Here is a 20,736-nt window from a genome sequence, read left to right as displayed (position 1 = left end):
TGTTGTTGCTGCTTCTTTTTTTTCTTCTTTTTTTTTAACCTTTATTTATAAATTTCAATTACAAACAGACGAGAAACAAAAACAGTACAGAAAAGTACAAAAACAGCACAAAACAGCGCCAGGGGGTTGTAAATTCAAAGTAACTAAAATAGAATACAAAAAAGTATATATATATTAAACCTTGTTGCTGCTTCTGTATCTGCCGCCTAATGACTGTGCTACGCCATTTCCTGGGACATGACACAGGACATTTCCTGTGGGACGGGATTTGTTCCCAGGGATTCGAATAAAGAACCAACTCTTTTTCTTTACTATAGTGGCCTCGATAACGGGAACCCGTTCTCAGAAAGGGATTTGAGTCCATGGAATCGGTTCTTTTCTTATCGAACAACCGGGAGAACCGATTTCGAACATCATCCCTACTGCTCACTGCTTCCCTCACCTCCCAAGGGGTGAACATGGGGATGGATCAAATGCAAAGGATAATTTCACCACACCAAGTGTGTGTGTGACTATCGTTGGGACTTTTTAACTTTCATAACTTTTTGTAAATAAAATAAGACTTCATATATTTACACAAGAATAACAATACATTTTCTTAACTATAAAAAGCATTATTGAATTGTTTGATCCCAGAAGGAAAAGCTACAACAAATGGGAATCTTAATTAACAAACAAACAAACTTTAACATTTAATTTGTGCGTTATTCTTATTAAAGTATGGAAAGTAATTAATGCGGTAATTGTTATTTTAATATATGGGTCACATTTGTAGTATTTTGTAAATTATTTTATTCAAACAGTCCTGCACTCCAGTTCCTACCTGGTGCTTCCGTATAACTGAATAGGGAACGAACGAGGGTCGAAAAGAAAAAAAGAGAGCGCATGCGAAACATGTTGGCGTGTTGCTGTGTTGTGGAGCATGAATAAAGTGGAGTCAAGCCTGTCTTGTCGTTGTGGCGCTTTTAGCAAGGAAGACAACAAAACAATTATTTTAACTATCTTATTTTATTATCACCATATTATCATTTGCATGTATGGCATTTAAGGGGAACTGCTTTTTTTTTGGAATTTGTTCACAATTAGAGATGTCCGATAAATGCTTTAAAATGTAATATCGGAAATTATCGGTATCGGTTTCAAAAAGTAAAATGTATGACTTTTTAAAACACTGCTGTACAGAGTGGTACACGGACGTAGGGAGAAGTACAGAGCGCCAATAAACCTTAAAGGCACTGCCTTTGCGTGCCGGCCCAATCACATAATATCTACGGCTTTTCACACACACAAGTGAATGCAATGCATAGTTGGTCAACAGCCATACAGGTCACACTGAGGGTGACGTATAAACAACTTTAACACTGTTACAAATATGCGCCACACTGTGAACCCACACCAAACAAGAATGACAAACACATTTCGGGAAAACATCCGCACCGTAACACAACATAAACACAACAGAACAAATACCCAGAACCCCTTGCAGCACTAACTCTTCCGGGACGCTACAATATATACCGCCTACACCCCCCCCCCACCTCAATCCCCCACCCCCAACCCCGCCCACCTCAACCTCTTCATGCTCTCTCAGAGAGAGCATGTCCCAAATTCCAAGCTGCTGTTTTGAGGCATGTTAAAAAAAAGAATGCACTTTGTGACTTCAATAATAAATATGGCAAAACTTGAGTTGATTTATTTTGGAAAACCTTGTTACATTGTTTAATGCATCACAACAAAATTAGGCATTATAATGTGTCAATTCCACGACTGTATATATCGGTAGCGGTTGATATCGGAATCGGTAATTAAGAGTTGGACAATATCGGATATCAGCAAAAAAGCCATTATCGGACATCTCTATTCACAATCATTATGACAAACAACACATCATTTTTGGGGGGGTTTAAAGATGATAAAATGCTTGGAAGATGCGGCTAATAGGAGCCACCGTTGTAGCATTCAAGTGTGGGATACTTCTCTTAAAGTGGAAGTACCAATGATTGTCACTTCAAAGCCCTCTAAAACAAATTCAAAACCCTCATCAACGATTTATATACATGCTGCAAGTATATTTATAATGGAAATAACAGACAAGTTCAAAACAATATTTAATATGTACAATATTTACCGTATTTTAATCAATGCGGGACTCATTTCTTCAGCGCATTGATTTCTGTTTCCATAGCAGCGCACGTCCAACTTCCGGGAACAAATGTGTGTTACTACTGTCGGAAATAAAAACTTGTGTGTGTGTGTTCTAATCATGGCAGAATCGATAACAGACAAAGAACACAACTCTTTTTGGACAAATGAGGATTCACAACCTTATCATTTTGAAGCTGAACATACAAAGGATGAACTGCTGCTTATAGAAGCGAGCACGAAGGAGAGGTGAGAGAGTGAGGTGAAAGTGACGGCTCTATAAATGTGGAACTTCGAGCCATGCTATTTCGACATAAATGGACTACTTACCCAAAAAAAACGGAAAAACGTCCCTGGCCAGCTGGACCAAACACACAACTGTCCAACGAGTGAGTCACACTTTAAAAATTGTTAATGATACACACGGCACACCAGGCTTGTTCATACAACTACAGGACATACGGTGTCGAGCTAGCTGTGTACGAACAAAACATGAAATGTAGGCGATTACTTTAAAGAAACTGTAATATGATTGTTCGTGTTTTTCAGTCAGTACAGATTGGGGTCCTATCGCAGTGTTGTGCGTTACAAACTCAAACGCGTTTTGTGTTGTCGTAAAAGCTAGCTTATCTCTTTTACGTAGCTTGCTTTTACGGCTAGATAGATAGATAGATAGATTTACGGCTAATACCGAAGCATGCCGATGTGTTAGTACACTAGAGAAAAAGTTCCTCAGTGTTTGCTCTTATAATAACAATGCTGCCACAGCTTGGTTATTATACAGGTTACAAAACGTAAATGAGGTATTGAAAGCATTTTAAAGTGATTTAGAAGTAGAATTTATTGCTCATATTAGCTGCATTGCTAGCCACCAGGAACGAGCCGATTTTTACATGTTAGACTGCAAAAAAAATAAAAAAATGTTGTCCTATTGTCTCTCATGAGGATTGTGAATGATAGGCAAAATTCCCCAAAAAGTGCAGTTGCCCTTTAAGTTACAATTACAGTTGCAAGTCCAAGACGTTAGATGGCAGTAGTGTATAGTTTATGGTGTGTTTTTTGTTTTTGTTGCGCCCCAAAAGTATTACTAATGTAAGTATTGTACTTATTATGCACCAGCTGTTTGATTGTAATGTGCACCTTGTTGAAAATCCCCATGTAAAATTGTTAATGCTAATCCATAGCATGTCAATAGCACAGCCACTGTATATTAACATCAAGCTAGAACATTTTTGAAAAATTCGACCCTTATTTTACTTACCTTGAAAAAGAAATTGACTATTACCTATAGCAGTGTTTTTCAACCTTTTTTGAGCCAAGGCGCATTTTTTTCATGAAAAAAATACGGAGGCACACCACCAGCAGGAAAGGTTAAAAAATGAAACTCCACCAGGTTGTCGTGCCTTATTTTGAGTTTATTGTTGTTTCCTGTGTGTAGTGCTTTGCTATTGCCCGCACTTGCTTTGTTTTCGCAATCAAGACTATTTAAGTTGTGTGTACGCTATCCTTCTTTGTCGGGACATTGTTGATTGCCATGTCATTTACGGGATGTGCTTTGTGGACGCCGTCTTTGCGCCACACGCTGTAAGTTTTTGCTGTCGTCCAGCATTCTGTTGTTGTTGACTTTGTAGCCAGTTTAGTTTTACTTTTGTTTTACATAGCCATCCCTATGCTTCAGTGCCTGTTCCTAGTGGGACTTGCCTTTTGTTTTACATAGCCATCCCTATGCTTCAGTGCCTGTTCCTAGTGGGACTTGCCTTTTGTTAATTTTTGGTTTAAGCGTTACATACCTTTTTACCTGCACGCTGTCTCCCGCTGTGCTCTGCATATCGGGATTACGATAAACCATCCTCGACGCGTTCCGACTTCTACAAAGCAATGAACTACCTGCTGCCACCTACTGGTATGGAGTATTACAAGATTGCCATTACCCTGCCAAGCTCTACACAGCACAGGCACTAGACAACGGCACATTATTATGATTATTGATTTGCAAAAAATATTTTTTGGACCAATTAGGTGAATTGCATAATTTCCCACGGCACACCAGACAATATCTCACGGCACACTAGTGTGCCGCGGCACAGTGGTTGAAAATCACTGACCTATAGGTAGTTTGGCTGAGTCCATTTTCAGTGCTGCTGGAGGGATCGCCAAAGTGTGAAGAGCAGGCTCAGTCGGCTAACGGGCGTGACGTCACGCGCAACCAAGGTACCGTAACATGGCAACTATGGATTTGACGTGAATCGGTGCCCGGTTGGACCTGCGGCATTTGGTTACAAACTAATTATTTTGCCCTCGCAGCCCGGCCCCTACGGTTAAGAAACACTGGTCTAGATAGTATTTATTGATTAAATTTTGGTGTAAAATTTGCTGCACAGTCAGTTTTATAACCCGCTTTTTGATTCTGTCTGCAAGATGTTTGTTTCTGAAGATCTAGATTGCAAATTAAACCTTGCCTGACCCTCTCCAAAATTCCATCCATCCATTTCCCACCGCTTGTCCCTTATGGGGTCGCGGGAGTGCTGGAGCCTATATCATAATTTATATTTTGGGAAAAAATGTACACTGCTCAAATTAGGGCTGCAACTAACGATTAATTTGATAATCGATTAATCTGTCGATTATTACTTCGATTAATCGAATAAAAGAGACACACTACATTTCTATCCTTTCCAGTATTTCATTGAGAGAAAAAAAACAGCATACTGGCACCATACTTATTTTGATTATTGTTGCTCAGCTGTTTGTACATGTTGCAGTTTATAAATAAAGGTTTATAAAAATAATTAAAAAAATAAAAATAAAGAATTGCCTCTGCGCATGCGCATAGCATAGATCCAACGAATCGATGACTAAATTAATTGCCAACTATTTTTATGATCTATTTTAATCGATTTAATCGATTAGTTGTTGCCGCCCTAGCTCAAATATATATCTTGAAGTCATTAGCACTATTTTCTTCCTTGACACAGTCGAAAAGAAACTTCATAAACATTACCGTATATAGATTCACCCAGTCATAACATTATGTACACTCCAGTCGCTTGACTCTGCACTAAAAATGCAGATTTTAGCAGAATTTATGTCACTGCATGTCGCACGTCGATGTTATAATGCGCATCCTATGTCTAGATACAATTATTACTTTATCTTACCTTTTTGTGTGTTTCCTCATAGTCCGAAGCTGTCCCTCTCTGACTGAACTTGACCTAATGTCAAATAAGTATGTCCACCTCGCTGTGACATCACAACATAGCCAGACTGCAAAGCCCTACGAACAGAAGCATCAAAAACTCAGTGCAAGCTTACGTCAAAATACATGAACCTTATGATGTGACGCTTTGGTATTGTCTAACAAGAGTATCCAGCACTGTAGCAAAATTGTATTTATAATTCAGAAAGAACTAAAGATATCATAGATTAAAATGTGTGGCAATGTAAGGCTCTACACTGCAAAAAGTCAGTGTTCAAAAACAAGAAAAAAATTAGGGGCATTTTATTTGAACTAAGCAAAATTATCTGCCAATAGAACAAGAAAATTCGGCTTGTCAAGACTTTCCAAAACAAGTAAAATTAGCTACCCTCAATGCACCCAAAAATACCTTAAAATAAGTATATTCTCACTAATAACAAGTGCACTTTTCTTGGTAGAAAAAAAAGAGACCTTTTTGCTCAATATGTTGAAAAATATTCTTAAATGAAGTAAATGCTAGTGCCATTATCTTGACATAATGATATGCGCTCGGCATCATGATTTTTTTTTTTCATGCCTGAAGTAAGAAATCATTACTTTAAAAAAGCAGTTTTATACTCGTGAGTGTTGATGACACAGCTTTGCAACAGTTGATATTCTAGTTTCAAGCATGTTTTACTCAATATAGGTCATAAAATCTCAGCAACAAGCTGTAATATCTTACTGAGATAATTTAGGACCAAAACCCTTAAAACAAGTAAAACACTCTAACATAAAATCTGCTTAGTGAGAAGAATTATCTTATCAGACAGAAAATAAGAAAATATCACCCTTAATTGAGATATTTAATCTTACTTAGATTTCAGTTTTTGCAGTGTAGGACATAATCTTAAACATACTACAGTTAAAAGCCTCCCATGTACCCTAAAAACGTGTTTTCTGGAGCACGCTATCACATTTTCTTATGCTGCTATCTCACCTGAAGAGCCACAAACCCCTGATACAGTTTTAAGGCTAATGTGCTCACTCAAGTACTATCTCTTGACACAAACCTGAATGTCCATGCCAACAAATGTATTCCTGGTATGATATTCACGAGCTGGTTCTTTCCACCCCTGCAGGTATTCCCTCCATTTCCTGGTGCAAAGCGGTTTGTCGTACAGCGTGATCGTCTTCGCCGGTCTGGAGCACATGCACAAGTAAGAGCTCGAACACAACCATGGCCCGCTCGGTGGGACGAGCAAGGTTGACCGTCGGCAATTCTATGTCTGGCTTTGTTTGAGGAGTACAAGCGAGTATCACGGTGACAATGCCCTCAGGCTTACATCTATGATAGTGGCTTATTGGAATATACGCACGCACGCACGCACGCACCCACACACACACACACACGCACACACCTAAGCAAACACACGCACTTTGATCTTCAATTCACCACAATTCAAGGTTACGAGTGCAGGTGTAAACAGAAGATGTTTCCCCCCGTGGGCTGAACACTGAAAATAGATGCTAACTAAACATTTTTTTTTTTATACCAAAGCAGCTGCTCCCTCAAAGGAAGGCCTCAGTCTGACTCTGACCTAAAACAAAGAACAGGATCAAGCTGAATAAATCAGGGATAAAGATACAACCCCGGATGTTTTGCGATATCATATTTACATAAAGGTTTTGATATTCTAACAAGCTACATTACAGTGTAGGTTTTAAAAGTTCCCTATTATATAGGGATGCACTGTATCTTTTTTTCAAGCCAATACCGATAACCATTAACTTTACATATTTTATTTTTTAACTCCCCTTCTATACTAGCAGGGGTCTGTGTTTGTAGGATTTCAAAAACACAGTCGTAGCGATAAGGTTTGATGTATTTACGCGCAATTCGTTTTTTTTCTCCTCGCTGAATGTTTGCAGAACGTTTGTGAAATGTTTTCTCTGAAACAGTGAAGAAGTCCCACATGATAAACGCCATGTTAGTTTACAGTGAGCTCAGGGAATATTTAAGACGGGTAGGATTTTTTACCCTAACCCACCTACAGGGTATGGGTTGTCTCGCTTCACTGTAGCTTTTTTTTTTTTAAATACATTTTTGGTAGCGCTATTTTGTTAATGTTGGAATCATCAGTATGTCATTTATCATTTATTGTGCGCCCAATTATACTCTTTTTTTTTTTTTTTTTAAACATTTCTTAAACTAGCGATAGAGGTCCCCTAATAATGAATTGGAAGTGTGTTGCCCAAAATACGTACAAAGTTTAAACATGCTTTTAGTAAGCCCTTATCCTGACCACACTGTTTTGTGTATCGGTAACTTTAATGCATATGAGCCGTGTTTTTCTACTGTCTACTTTCCACGTCTATGACAAAATGGGGACGGCGTGGCGCTGTTGGTAGAGTGGCCGTGCCAGAAACCTGAGGGTTCCTGGTTCGATACCCAGCGTCTACCACCCTAGTCACGTCCGTTGTGTCCTTGAGCAAGGCACTTTACCCTTGCTCCTGATGGGTCGTGGTTAGGGCCTTGCATGGCAGCTCCCGCCATCAGTGTGTGAATGTGTGTGTGAATGGGTGAATATGGAAATAGTGTCAAAGCGCTTTGAGTACCTTGAAGTAGGGCTGGGCGATATATCGATATACTCGATGTATCGTGGGTTTGTCTCTGTGCGATATAGAAAATGACTATATCGTGATATTCGAGTATACGTTCTCACGCAGTTGCTTTTAGCTGCAGGCATTACACTACAGGCTCTTCTCAGTCTGTCTAGTCTCTCCTTCTCACAGAGGCATAAACAAGTGCACCTTCTTACATACGTCACATACGTATACGCCCTTGCGGAGCAGAGAGGTAGCAGCATGGGTAATGTTAGCTGTGGTGCGAGTGGTAATACGAGAGAAAGAAGGTGCGAATCTGGTAACAAATGAAGGAATAAATAATTCCCAAGAAAAACAGCACAGGGTCCATCGTCTGGCGGTGGTTTGGCTTCAAGTGGGAATATGTCGAACAGACAACCGTCATTTGTCAAGTGTGGAGCAAAAGCATTGCTACAAAAAGTAGCAGCACTGCTAATTTGTAGCATAATTTGAAAAGTCACCTGCTAGAGAATGAAGAGTGCTTACTCCGCATGTCAACATCTCCGTTCGGTGCCACACCAACAAAATGCCGAGGCTACCGTTTCCACATCAACACCGTATGAAAAAAAAAAACGACATAAGGAGATAACGTCCGTCGGAACCTACCACATAGCGAAGGACGTACACTATTTTATTTCCTATTATGCAGCTCATTTTTATTTGACAGTTATTGAAATATCTTGTGTGACATCATGCACAAAAGTGCACTTTATTTGTTTTAAACTATTGTAGTGGCGTTCTGTACAAAAAGTGCACTTTAATTTAGTGTTGTTTTGATTTGTCATCTTAGTGACATGCAAAAAAGTGCACTAATAGCTTGTTTTAAAATGTCTCTGACAATCTTACACTTTCAGTTTTGAAATGACATGAATGTTTGTGCCACTGCTTAATAACTGTTTAATAAATAAATACAGTTTTGGTCAATTGACTTAGTTGTGATTTCCCTCTCTGCATTAAAGTTTAAAATGAGCATATATTAATGCAGTATGAACAAGAATGTTTTAATGTAGACACTTAGAATCATCATACTGCTGTGATTAGATGCATCAAGTGTTCATTCAAGACTAAGGCAAAATATCGAGATATATACCGGTATCGTGTATCGCGATATGGCCTAAAAATATTGAGATATTAAAAAAAGGCCATATCTCCCAGCCCTACCTTGAAGGTAGAAAAGTGCTGTACAAGTATAACCCATTTAAAGTGTATATCTCCAAGAAGCACTATGAAGCACTTTCTCTACTTTTTTACAGTATACACTCTCTGTAACTTTGCACTCATACTATTAAAGGACATATATCACATACAACATATTAACATTAAGACATTTTCAGGGGTGGGACCGAAGTACGCAAACATTAGCAACACTAGCATAGCTACGGTGCTAATTTTACGCTCAAATTTGACCAACTACATCATGTTGAGTTAGACTTTTGGCTGAAGAAAAACACGATCAAATTTACAGTTTCATTGTTGGATAGTTGGCAGAGTTCCAGGCTTCATTTTAAGAAGTGTAGCGAAACCTTTTTTACATTTTTTATTTTAAACAAAGCTGTCCATTGTAAAGTGGTGAGTATGTATGGACACGGGGTGGGTGCGTCTAACTAGCGGCGGTACAGAGGCACCATCACATCCATGAGAAAGGAGGCTGTTCCTTTGGGATGTGATGAAAAACCCTCTAGCCTTAACTGGAGAAAAGTGATGATTAGATCTAACATTGCGTCCCGTGAGTGTAATTCCTAAAACTCGTTTCAGTCCGTTGCAGCCCATAAGTCGACCCACCTTGCGATGCAGGATTTAAGTGCAGCTCGAGGAGCAGAATCACAGAGGCAGGTTGCACTGACATGCCAGTGTTTGCTGAGGGCATTCAGCCCTCAGAAAGCCTCAGAAAATAAGCAATTTTGTGACATTTTGTGGAATTTCCCTCAAATAAACAAAGTCAATCATCTTCTTTTATTGCAGCAGCAGTAGACTCAGGAGTTGTTTATTCCGTTTTTAAATGATAATGTGACATTGAGACGGTGACATTTGTTCCCATGGATGCGCAAGTACGTCACATTCTTCATGGCTGGCAGAGCACATGGCTGTTACATGAGTGGCTGGCACCTAAGATAGTGAGCTTGATAATGTTTCTCCAGTGAAATGTGTATTTTATTTAGATCAGCAGCGAGACATTACTCACATAGCTCAAATTTTCAGTTTTAAAATATGCTTTTAGATAAGACTGGTGCTTCTTGTGCGGGTACTTTACAATTTTTTTGTTCTCTGAACTGGTTAAAGGTGATGAACTGGTTAATGGTGATGAACTGGCGATGAGACATGCTCGTATGTTGTTATCACTCTGCCAGATTATCTTCATTATAGATAGTCCTCCACACCCTAAAGTAGAGCTCGGAGGTATACCGAGTTATACCAATTTTAATTTTAGAAAGCGATATTAAGACAGTGCGGCCGTATCGATATGCAGTATGTAATCCTTAATGTCTGCGCTGGGTGCTGTGCTTTCTCCTCCATGCACAGAGTGAGGCGGGGTAGGAGCCGTGCTCACTTGACAAAAACTCTAGTTCGAGGAGTTTGTGAAGCTTACCGTTTATTGCCGGGAAATTAAAATATTTTGTCCTCCTTTGTTGGCATCTGGCTGATCTTGTTTTTTTTCTCCGGATTTTGCTCTCAATGAAAAAAGAATCCTCAGCACAGCGATCAGGTCCGATTGACTCAACCCTCGCCAACACTTGGCGTCACTCGGGTACATACGTGTTCATGACAGCATTGTGGCGAGTTGCAATTTACGTGATTTTATCAAATCAACAATGCAAGAGACAGAGATGCACTTGAAAACAATGGAGAAGACATGTTTCCCCTTAATGTAACTGATAGTGCCGTACCGCCACGGCAAAATCATAGCCGCCACTCCTTAAAAAAATTAAGGTTTTTAATGTGAAATCAAATTAGATAGAATGTGTTGACCCCAAAAGGGACAAGCGGTAGAAAATGGATGGATGGATGGGTGTTGGAGCTTCCAGAAGAAGTCACACAAAGTCCGACGCTATTTTTAATTTTTGTTGCCAATCTTATGATAACAACCGGTTCAACTCTAACAGCTTTTACCTCCCATGCAAACACGTTCATCTCTGTGCTTCCCCAGACACACAACAACACTTCCTCATTCTCCACCAATCCGCTTTCAGGCACGGACGGTGTGTTTGAGATCAAGAAAGAAATGAACATCAAATCAAAACCACACCAACATAAAACATTACCACTCAGCAGGTCGTTACCGTATGAATGGATATATATAAACTACTATTTGCGCACTACTCTATTGACTATTGATGGATCGAAAATGTGGCTGCCAAAATATGACTAATCACCGAAAACAGCGCTGCTGAAACTGTGTGTTGTGATGACGTAAACAAAAGGCACACAATTGTCTGGAGCGTAGTCATCATGTCTGCGATGTAACTTTAATATTTCCTCGACTAGGGCTGCACAGTATACCGGTATTACAGTCCATACCGGTATATTTTGAAAAAAAAAAAATATATATATATATATATATATATATATATATATAATTTGAAACAATACCGCCATACCGGTAACTTTTGATTTGCCCTTTTCTGCGCCAGACGAGCACAGCAAAACAAAAAAGGGCACTCTCTGCTTTCAATCCCTTTGGCTCAACCATGCCCCTTGCGTGTTTACTTAGGCTTCTCTGATGCACAACGACGCAACACAACAAACTTTTTAAAATAATATGGCGGCTTCGGTGCCAACTTCTCAACTCCCGAGTGATGCAATGCTTTGGTCAGTGACTGCATTTGGCTATTGGTGAGTGACTACAGCTTTGTTTACACATACACCGATTTGCTTCAGAACCTGTATCTCTCCTTGTAGCGACTTTATCACTAATCCCATCTGTTTTTGTTGTTCAGTTCTGTTAGCGACTTAGCTCAGGAGCTAGCGATAGCTCCTCTATGCAGCTAGGTGTGTTATATGTTTAGCTACTCTTCGGCTTGAAAGCGCCTCTCCCCATAGCCCGTGCTGACTAACCTAGTATAACAGCCAGCTGGCTAAAGAGTAGTTTCAAACTGAATAACCAGCCGCCTTCACCGCAGTGACTGAGTAGAACCTCCATCTATCCCTGCGCACAAGCGTGAGGCTATAAACATAATGAACAAAATTAACAAAAACTAATATGACATAGTAACGGCTAACTAATTACTTTATAAGATTAAGCAAAACGTTACGTTACTACCCTCTGCCGTCTGGCAATCCCCACCCCGTTCTATTTGCGACTCCGTCGTGCAGCAAAATAGCGCAGATTTTTGCGAGATCTCGCGAATCCGCGCGTAATCATGTGATAAGGGAAGTTGTTAACGAGAGCAACACAAAATCTATTCTGTCCTTCCAGAGGAGCAGGAGCAACATTCCTGTCTTGATAAACCACTTTATTTTTTGCAGCAAGCAACAATACAACGGTAACATTATCCCTGGCAAGCATGTCACACAAACACTCCCCTGCTTTCCCGGTCCTCATATTAGCTGATATTTGACACAGTCAGAATTTGCATAGTTGGCCAATTAGCATTTTACCAGTACCGGTATTAGGAAAATTAATGGAAACAATTATATTTCAGCAAATTCAAAATAATTTCTCTATAAATAACATTAATTCAGACTTTTAACATGCATATAAAACTGGCCATTCAACATGCACAGCTCTCACACAATTAACAGATGACCGGCTAAAACAAATTGACAGTAAATTATTAGTTGGCACAGTGCTATTAGATTTTAGTGCAGCTTTTGATATTATTGACCACAAACTACTACTTATAAAACTGTCTGCTTATGGTTTTAAACTCTCAGCGATTAATTGGATGAAAAGCTACCTAGTCAACAGACAGCAATGTGTCATGTTCAATGGAACCCTTTCAAATATTAAAACATTATATTGTGGTATTCCCCAGGGAAGTGGCCTGGGACCTTTATTATACTCAATATTTGTAAATGATATGTCATGTATTTTAAAGAATGGTTGCTGTGCAATTTACGCAGATGACACAACAATATATGCTTATGCTGATAATTGCACAGACCTGAGCAGTATACTACAAGACGAGGTCATGCAGGTTTCTAAATGGGTTACAGAAAATAAGATGAAACTTAATATTTCCAAAACAAAATGTCTTATTTGCTCAAAACATGCTCAGAGAAAGGAACGCATATTAAATGTTTCTTTGAACGGAGTTCATTATGAACAAGTTAAAGAGGCCAGGTTGCTGGGAGTTACAATAGATGAAAGACTATCTTGGGTCACTCACATTAACAACATAGTAAAACAAATGAGCAGAAGCATTTCAATCATAAGAAGAAGTGCCTATTTTTTAACTAACATAACTACTAAGCAAGTTATACAATCCCTTGTATTGTCACATCTTGACTACTGCCCAGCAATCTAGTCTAATGCGTCTAAACAAGAACTAAATAAAATTCAGCTTACCCAAAACCGAGCTGCCAGACTAGCTCTTCATTGCTCATTTAGGACCGGCGTTGAGAGCATGAATTGTCATGGATGAGAGTTGGTGAAAGACTAGAGTGTAGTTTGATTTTATTTTAAAAACAAATCTATACATACCATAAACCTTCATATCTGTATTCTCAGCTGTTGCTTGCTAATTACAGTCACAACTATGGTACCAGGCTAGCCCTAAGAGATGCTCTCACCCGTCTTAAACCCAAAACTAATGTTTTGAAAAAGACTAATGTATAGGGCAATCACTTACTGGAATCGACTTCCACAATATCTGGTATCAATCACCCGCATAGTGGGTTTTAAGAATAGACTAAGAGGAGAAGAGGAGAAGTATTGCGGAAAGAGATTATTCTAGATTGTACCTAATGTCATGACTGTTTTTATTGACTATTGACTATCTTATTGATTGTGGGACAAGCAGTAGATAACGGATGGATGGTACTTTTTCCTCTGACTCAGTCTGGACCACTCCTGAGGGTCCAGCCTTAAGACTGATATTTTTTTTACTCTTCCCCCTTTCCCAATGTCACCTTTTTCCCACCTTTTTAAGGAGCGCTGTAAGTGGCTGATCCGTTGGTGGTCCCGTCTTGTCCCCCTGTAACGTATGTATGCTCTTAGCGGGATTGTGCCGAAAATATAATTTCAGTTCTTATGTGTCTTGTACATGTTAAGAATGGACAAAATAAAGCTGCTGTCTGCTGTGTTTTCTTCACTTATTGTTTGTCTTTGGTACACTAATGTGTATATTTTAGGCCATTGGTTCTTTGTTTTATTTTTGCAAAAATATATATATATATTTTTATATTGTTCTTTTTATCTTTGGTATGAACATTATTATGTAAACTCGAAGTTATTATTACTTTTTTTGGTTCTTTGTTGTTGCTATTTTTGTATTACAACATTTTATTATTTGATCATGTTGTACTGCATTGTAATCTTTTGTTTTGTGATTGTGTGATGTTTTTTGCCGGGACCCCAGGAAGAATAGTCTCCACTGCGGTGTAAACTAATGGGGATCCTTAATAAACTAAACTAAACTAAAAACAGTCCCCCATATCTCGACATAGCTGCCCAGTATATGCCTGTACATTATTCTTTAATTTTGGACCTGCAGAATCGGCATGTGGCCATTTCTGTCAACAAGATCAAATTAAGTCTGAAAACTTTTGACAAGTTGTCCGTCGCCGCCCATTAGGAAGTTTCAAATTGTAAAATATGATTTGCTTTGAAGACGGAGCATTTTATTTTGAAAGAAAACAAATACTTTATTTTGTGTTTGTGCATGAATGACCTATTGTCCAGCTAAATCGAATGGATTTGTTGTGGCGTCCGGCAAAAATCGAAGCTCTGCGTGTATTTAGCTCTGGAATGCGGTGGAAACTAACACATTGACTTGAATAAAAACGGAAAGGGGTCCGCTGCCGTGTGTGCGCCGTTGCACGGCCGTTTCGCATTCAGTGGAAATCTGGGGTCAGCTGTTGCTGTATCTTGTTTAGTTCAGATGCAGTCAGTAGTCATTTGTTCAACTTCTTTAGTTATTATACTAGTCGTGTTCCACAAGGTTTCATTTTTTGGTCCTCTCTTTTTCATCATTCGGGCTATTTAACTAGTCCTTAAAAATATCAACACTAAATTGGCCCTAGTGTGTGAATGTGAGTGTGAATGTTGTCTGTCTATCTGTGTAGGCCCTGCGATGAGGTGGCGACTTGTCCAGGGTGTACTCCGCCTTCCGCAGGAATGCAGCTGGGATAAGCTCCAGCACCCCGGCGACCCTGAGAGGGACAAGCGATAGCAAATGGATGGAGTCTTAAATGTCTCCTGTAGAGGACGCTGGTTCTTTAAAATATACAAAATAGGACTAATAGTGAAAGGAGAAGTCTGCCCCTTTGGTCGGGGGTTTCTGGAGAAGGGGCCCCAAAAACAATGTAGATGAATATCCCTGCCCTCGAAGGCAGGATATCTGCTAAAGACAACATACTTCTGCCTTTGTTATTACTTCCCAGTTACAATTTCTGCACAACTTTGACATACTGTTACGCCTTTTTGCTGTCTTGACTACAGCAATTAATTCCCTCTGACATTAGGAAAAGTCCACTGAGCTGCTCAAAGCTCCTTTTTTGGCTTTGAATTTGGAACCTGGCAAAGAAAGGCTGAATGAGACTGAGAAATGTTTGATTCAGAGTGCGAGGCATCATGTTTCACAGCATTGCCACTCTGTAGTCTCTGGACCTGCCACTCCCCTTTCTCCTCATGACAGTTCACCTGTTGCACATGTCCAGCATAATGTTCTAGATGCCTGCAGTTGTCAAACGTGGCACACAGCGCTCCCTGCAGGCTAGTGAGTGAGAAATAAGAAGAATGGCAATAGTTTGGATAATGCAAATAACTTGTTGAACATTTATTAATAAACATAATTCTCAATTGATTGAGAAGTAGTTATGTTTTCTACTGAGGGAATGTTTTCCCTAATTTCTTGAAAAAATTAGATTGACATTTTCTATTTCTACCAGTCTACATGTTATTGACAGTCCTTGCCTTTGCAGATTAAATTTAAAAAAGATTTTCACTGCAACAAAATATGACTAATACATAAATAATAATAATACAATAACCATAAAACAATCACATGTTTTTATTTATTTAATAATTATTATCCAAATTGTATTTTTTGTAATAAAAAAAATATTTTATCATGTTTTTAGATTACGTAAATTTGCAGTTATTCTCCACTTTAGATGCCTCAAAGTGGCATTTTTCCTCGATTCTCAGTTCATTGCCATGTCTTGTTATTGTCAAAAGTGGTGTGTGTGCCTGTGTTTTTGTTTCTTTAGGTGTAAAGCACTTTCTTTGGCAACTTGTCTGTGCATGTAAAGTAATATTTAAACAAAGTCTGATTGATTGATTGATTGATTGAACCAGATTCCAATTAAGCATGAAATCCATCCCATCCATCCATTTTCTACCGCTTGTCCCTCTTGGGGTCACGGGGGTGGCTGTAGCCTATACCAGCTGCATTCGGGTGGAAGGTGGGGTACACCCTGGACAAGTCGCCACCTCATTGCACACTGATAGACAACATTCACACTCACATTCACACACTAAGGCCAACGAAAACACCTAAATATCATGATGAATTAAAGAAACACTCTTGAAACACCATATGACAAATAGTTAAGTTGTATAAACCCATACACTGTAATTCCATTCTTTTTGTACATAACCTCGAACAATATTAGTATTATTTGACCATCGGTACAGTGTATAATTTTAGAAATTTACTAACATACTGTAACCAAAAGTCAAATATATACATGAGTTCACAATTTTTTATTTCCCTTTTTTTGGTCCCTCCACTTAAATGAATTAGTAAAAAAAAATGTTGGAAAGAAATAATGGTTACCTCACATAGTGGTGGATGGTGGAGACGCCTGTTTAGGGGAAGGCTTGTATTCATAGAAAGCATTTTGGAACAAAAAGGAAAATCCAAATACTTATTATGGACAAATGTAATGAAACCACAAGAACTCAGGCAGACTGGATTGATTAATAAGGTGTATTGGCTTCCTCTGCACACACAACATTCCTATCGATATAATATTCCACATAACGTAAGATTGTCTGTTAAACAAATGTTGGACCAAAAATACAAAAAACTATTTGTCTGGAGATGCAAAAAATTAAAAGCCTATATAAGTGTTACAATAAAGGCAACACATGATGGAAGTGTCTTTATTAGCTATCATAGCCTACTATCAAAATGACGGTGTGTCGCAGGCTGACGCAAATCTTTATTGACAGAAATTTTAAAATTTAATATTTATTCTACACATTTTTACAACATTGGAAAACATTTGTAAAACGGAGGCTTCTCAGAGGGTGAAATAACTTCTGGAAATTACTGGCTTAGTTAAAGTTAAAGTTAAAGTACCAATGATTGTCACACACACACTAGGTGTGGTGAAATTTGTCCTCTGCATTTGACCTTAGAATGGCCAAAAGCATAGATGTATATGTCCAAGTTGAAGGAAACGGCATTATTGCACATTATTACAGTCTTTGCCAGCTGGGTAACGTTTGCTGTGGTCTGGAACAACACGGCACACAAACAACTATTAGAAATGCACCCAATATTGCATACATATAATGGGTCATGAGACATGCAAATATAAATTAAATACACAAAGGACATACAGTAAGTAAAGGAAATTAAACTAACTCAAATGTACCTACAAAAAAATGAATAATAATGCAATATGTACATACAGCGAGTCTAAATAGCATGTTAGCATCAATTAGCTTGCAGTCATGCACTGACCAAATATGCCTGATTAGCACTCCAACAAATCAATAACATCATCAAAGCTCATGTTTGTGCATTCATGCACAGCATAAAAAGTTTGGTGGACAAAATGAAACAAAGACGGATTGGCTTAAAACACGTCTTTCTCTGGCAGCGTCAGAGAAAGTTGCGTATGTAAACAAACTACGGTGAGTTCAAGGACCGCCAAAACTGAGTTTAGTTTTAGTTTATTTCAAACATGTATGCATACAATGCGATACATCACAATTTCCAGTTTTTCTTTTCAACTAGTAGGACAAAACGGCACTTGCCAAATACTCTCATCAGTGAAGCATGTTTAATATAAACAGTGGGATTTCTAACAATTAAGGAGATTTGTGTCATGTTTGTCCTCCTACAAAAACATATTAAAACAAACAACATATCACAAAAGTACCAAAAAAAAGTACCAAAAGTACCACTTCCGGACTTCGGTGCTCTCCCACCTCCTCTTCCATAGACACCATATCATGTGTTTCCTCTTGCTCTTTCAGCATTTCTTCAAGCATATTGAGGAAAAAATCAGTAGAAGAGGATGCAAAATAGAATACTAGTTAACCTTCTTTTTCTCTAGCTTTTGAGCTCCAAATCTACTCTTCTTTCTTTGTTTTTTGCAGATTCCAACTTAGTCATTCTCACCTTGAGGATGCGCCTGCTTTTCGGGACCACATTTATTTTTAGATTATTTTCCATCCAAACTTCGACTAAACCCCTTCTTCGTCGAAGTCAAAATGATTAAAACGGTCGCTGCAAACTACACTCATGTCATATTGTCCGCCCCATTTTGCGCAAGTCAATTTGACTGGAGAGGTCATACTTTCCTCATATTCCCATCATTTGGAAATGTTTGCAGGCTAACCACTTGTTTTTTTTGCTACCACCTGCAACAATGCATCTGGCGGGTAAATTTCATCATTTCAAAATTCTGCAGAAAAATGTCATGATTCAGGATGAGGATGCTACCAAAAACATATATTACGTAATGTGAAATTGCCTCTAGTTTTCTGTAGGTGACATCAGTATGCTGATACAGGCCTGCCTGAATTTTGGAGCTAACTGTCTATTTTTGGGAGATTATGCATGTAGACATTTTTTAGGTCCAGAACTATGAAATAAGTGCCAATGTTGTCAACACTATGGGGACCCTTAAAGGGGAACTGCACTTTTTTTGGAATTTTACCTATCGTTCACAATCAATATGAGAGACAAAAAGAGAAATTGTTGTTGTTGTTTTTTTGCAGTCTGACATGTAAAAAAACGGCTCATTCTTGGTGGCTAGAAATGTGCTAATGGGACCAATCCATTCTACCTCTAAATCACTTTAACAATGCATTCCAAAGCCGGCAACAATACTTCATTTGCCTTAACCTGTATAATAAGGAAACTGTAGCGACATTGTTTTTTTTATTGTAAGAGCAAATACCGAGGAACTTTTTTTCTAGCGTACGAACACGTCAGTGTGCTTCGGTATTAGCTGTGAGCTAGCTACGGCGAGAGATAAGATTCTACATCAGCACCTGAATTGCGTTTGAGTTTGTAATGCACAACCAATCTGTACTGACTGAAAAACATGTACAATCATATTACAGCAGGGGTGTCCAAAGTGCGGCCCGGGGGCCATTTGCGGCCCGCAGCTAATTGTTTACCGGCCCGCCACACATTCTGCAAAAATTGAAAAATTGATAATATTGCAAAAATTAAAAAAAAAACATTTAAAGAAAGTGGAATGAGGTGAAATCTAACAAGAAAAAGTTGCAATGTTGACACAAAGCTGCCATGCAGGCTGTTTTGTTTCTTTTGTCTTTGTTTCTTTTTCTTTTTTTTGCCATTGCTAAACAAAAAAAAAAGACTAAAAATCTATGTTATAATGAATTATTACTTAAAAAATATCACTTTAAAATGTTTCATGTGGAAAAAATATTGCATATATTGTGTGGTTGCCATATAAAAACATCAACGTTTTATTTGACAAAAGAGCATAAAACAAACAAAATAATAGTTCAAACGTAAAATCGACAGATACTGTATATCTGAAGTTGATCTCATAATTTAAGTGTTAAAAGTAAAAAAAATAAAAATAAAAATGTATCACTTTATGAGTGGGGGACCTTTTGGATCCCAAATATATTTAGTAGGATTTTATTTAACTTTTCACTGTGATCATTCAAAAATATTAAAGAATTAAAATCAATAGTGTCCTGCATTATTGATCTTTTAAGTCTCTAATTACTAAATACTGCATATTTCAGTTTTACTATAAAAAACAAAGTTGTCTTTGACAGAAAACCTTTTTTTTTTTATACTTTATATCAACCTCAAGTTGATATAGAGATTTACTGTAAGCGTTAAATAAATTTAAAAAAATAATAATTTGACTTATTTTTAACAGTTTAATGACTGAGACCCTTTATAGTCCCCGGGAGCCCTAAAGGTTAAAAAAAAAAAAAAATCCATATATTTTGTTAAGGTTTGAAAATGAAAAATATCAAAATGGCCCCCGCATGCTTAAATTATTCCGTGTACGGCCCTCAGTGGAAAAAGTTTGGACACCCCTGTATTACAGTGTTTGTAAATTATTAGCCCATATTTCATATTTTGTTTGTACACCGCTAGCTCGACAGTGTATGTACTGTAGTTGTAATAACACGCCAGACGTGCTGCACGTATCAAATTGACTTTGGGTAAGCTGCCATTTCTGGCTCCAAGTTCCACATTTACAGCGTCAAAGTCACGCCGACCTCACTCCCTCTGCTTTTGTCTGCTCCAACACTTCAGCCTTTCTTCGTGCTCGCCCCTAGAAGCAGTAGTTCATCCTTCGTATATCCAGCTTCAAAAATATAAGGTTGTAAATCGTCATTTGTCCCAAAAATTGTTGTCCTTGCTGTTTGTTACCAA

General features: G+C 38.3%; 1 protein-coding gene across 1 annotated transcript in view; it reads left to right on the top strand.

The window, feature by feature from the left end:
• Nucleotides 1-20,736, top strand: part of mboat2a (membrane bound O-acyltransferase domain containing 2a) — a 144,967-nt gene that overhangs the window by 89,644 nt on the left and 34,587 nt on the right. Inside the window, exon 3 of the mRNA XM_062041587.1 lies at nt 6,460-6,537. Within this exon, the coding sequence (XP_061897571.1) occupies nt 6,460-6,537 (78 nt within the window). The remainder of the gene's footprint in view (nt 1-6,459; nt 6,538-20,736) is intronic.

Source organism: Entelurus aequoreus, linkage group LG03 (genome assembly GCF_033978785.1).
Source record: "Entelurus aequoreus isolate RoL-2023_Sb linkage group LG03, RoL_Eaeq_v1.1, whole genome shotgun sequence".
NCBI classification, from domain to species: Eukaryota; Metazoa; Chordata; class Actinopteri; order Syngnathiformes; family Syngnathidae; genus Entelurus; species Entelurus aequoreus.
The sequence above is the reverse complement of the archived record's forward strand: the minus strand, read 5'-3'. Positions and strand labels throughout refer to the sequence as shown.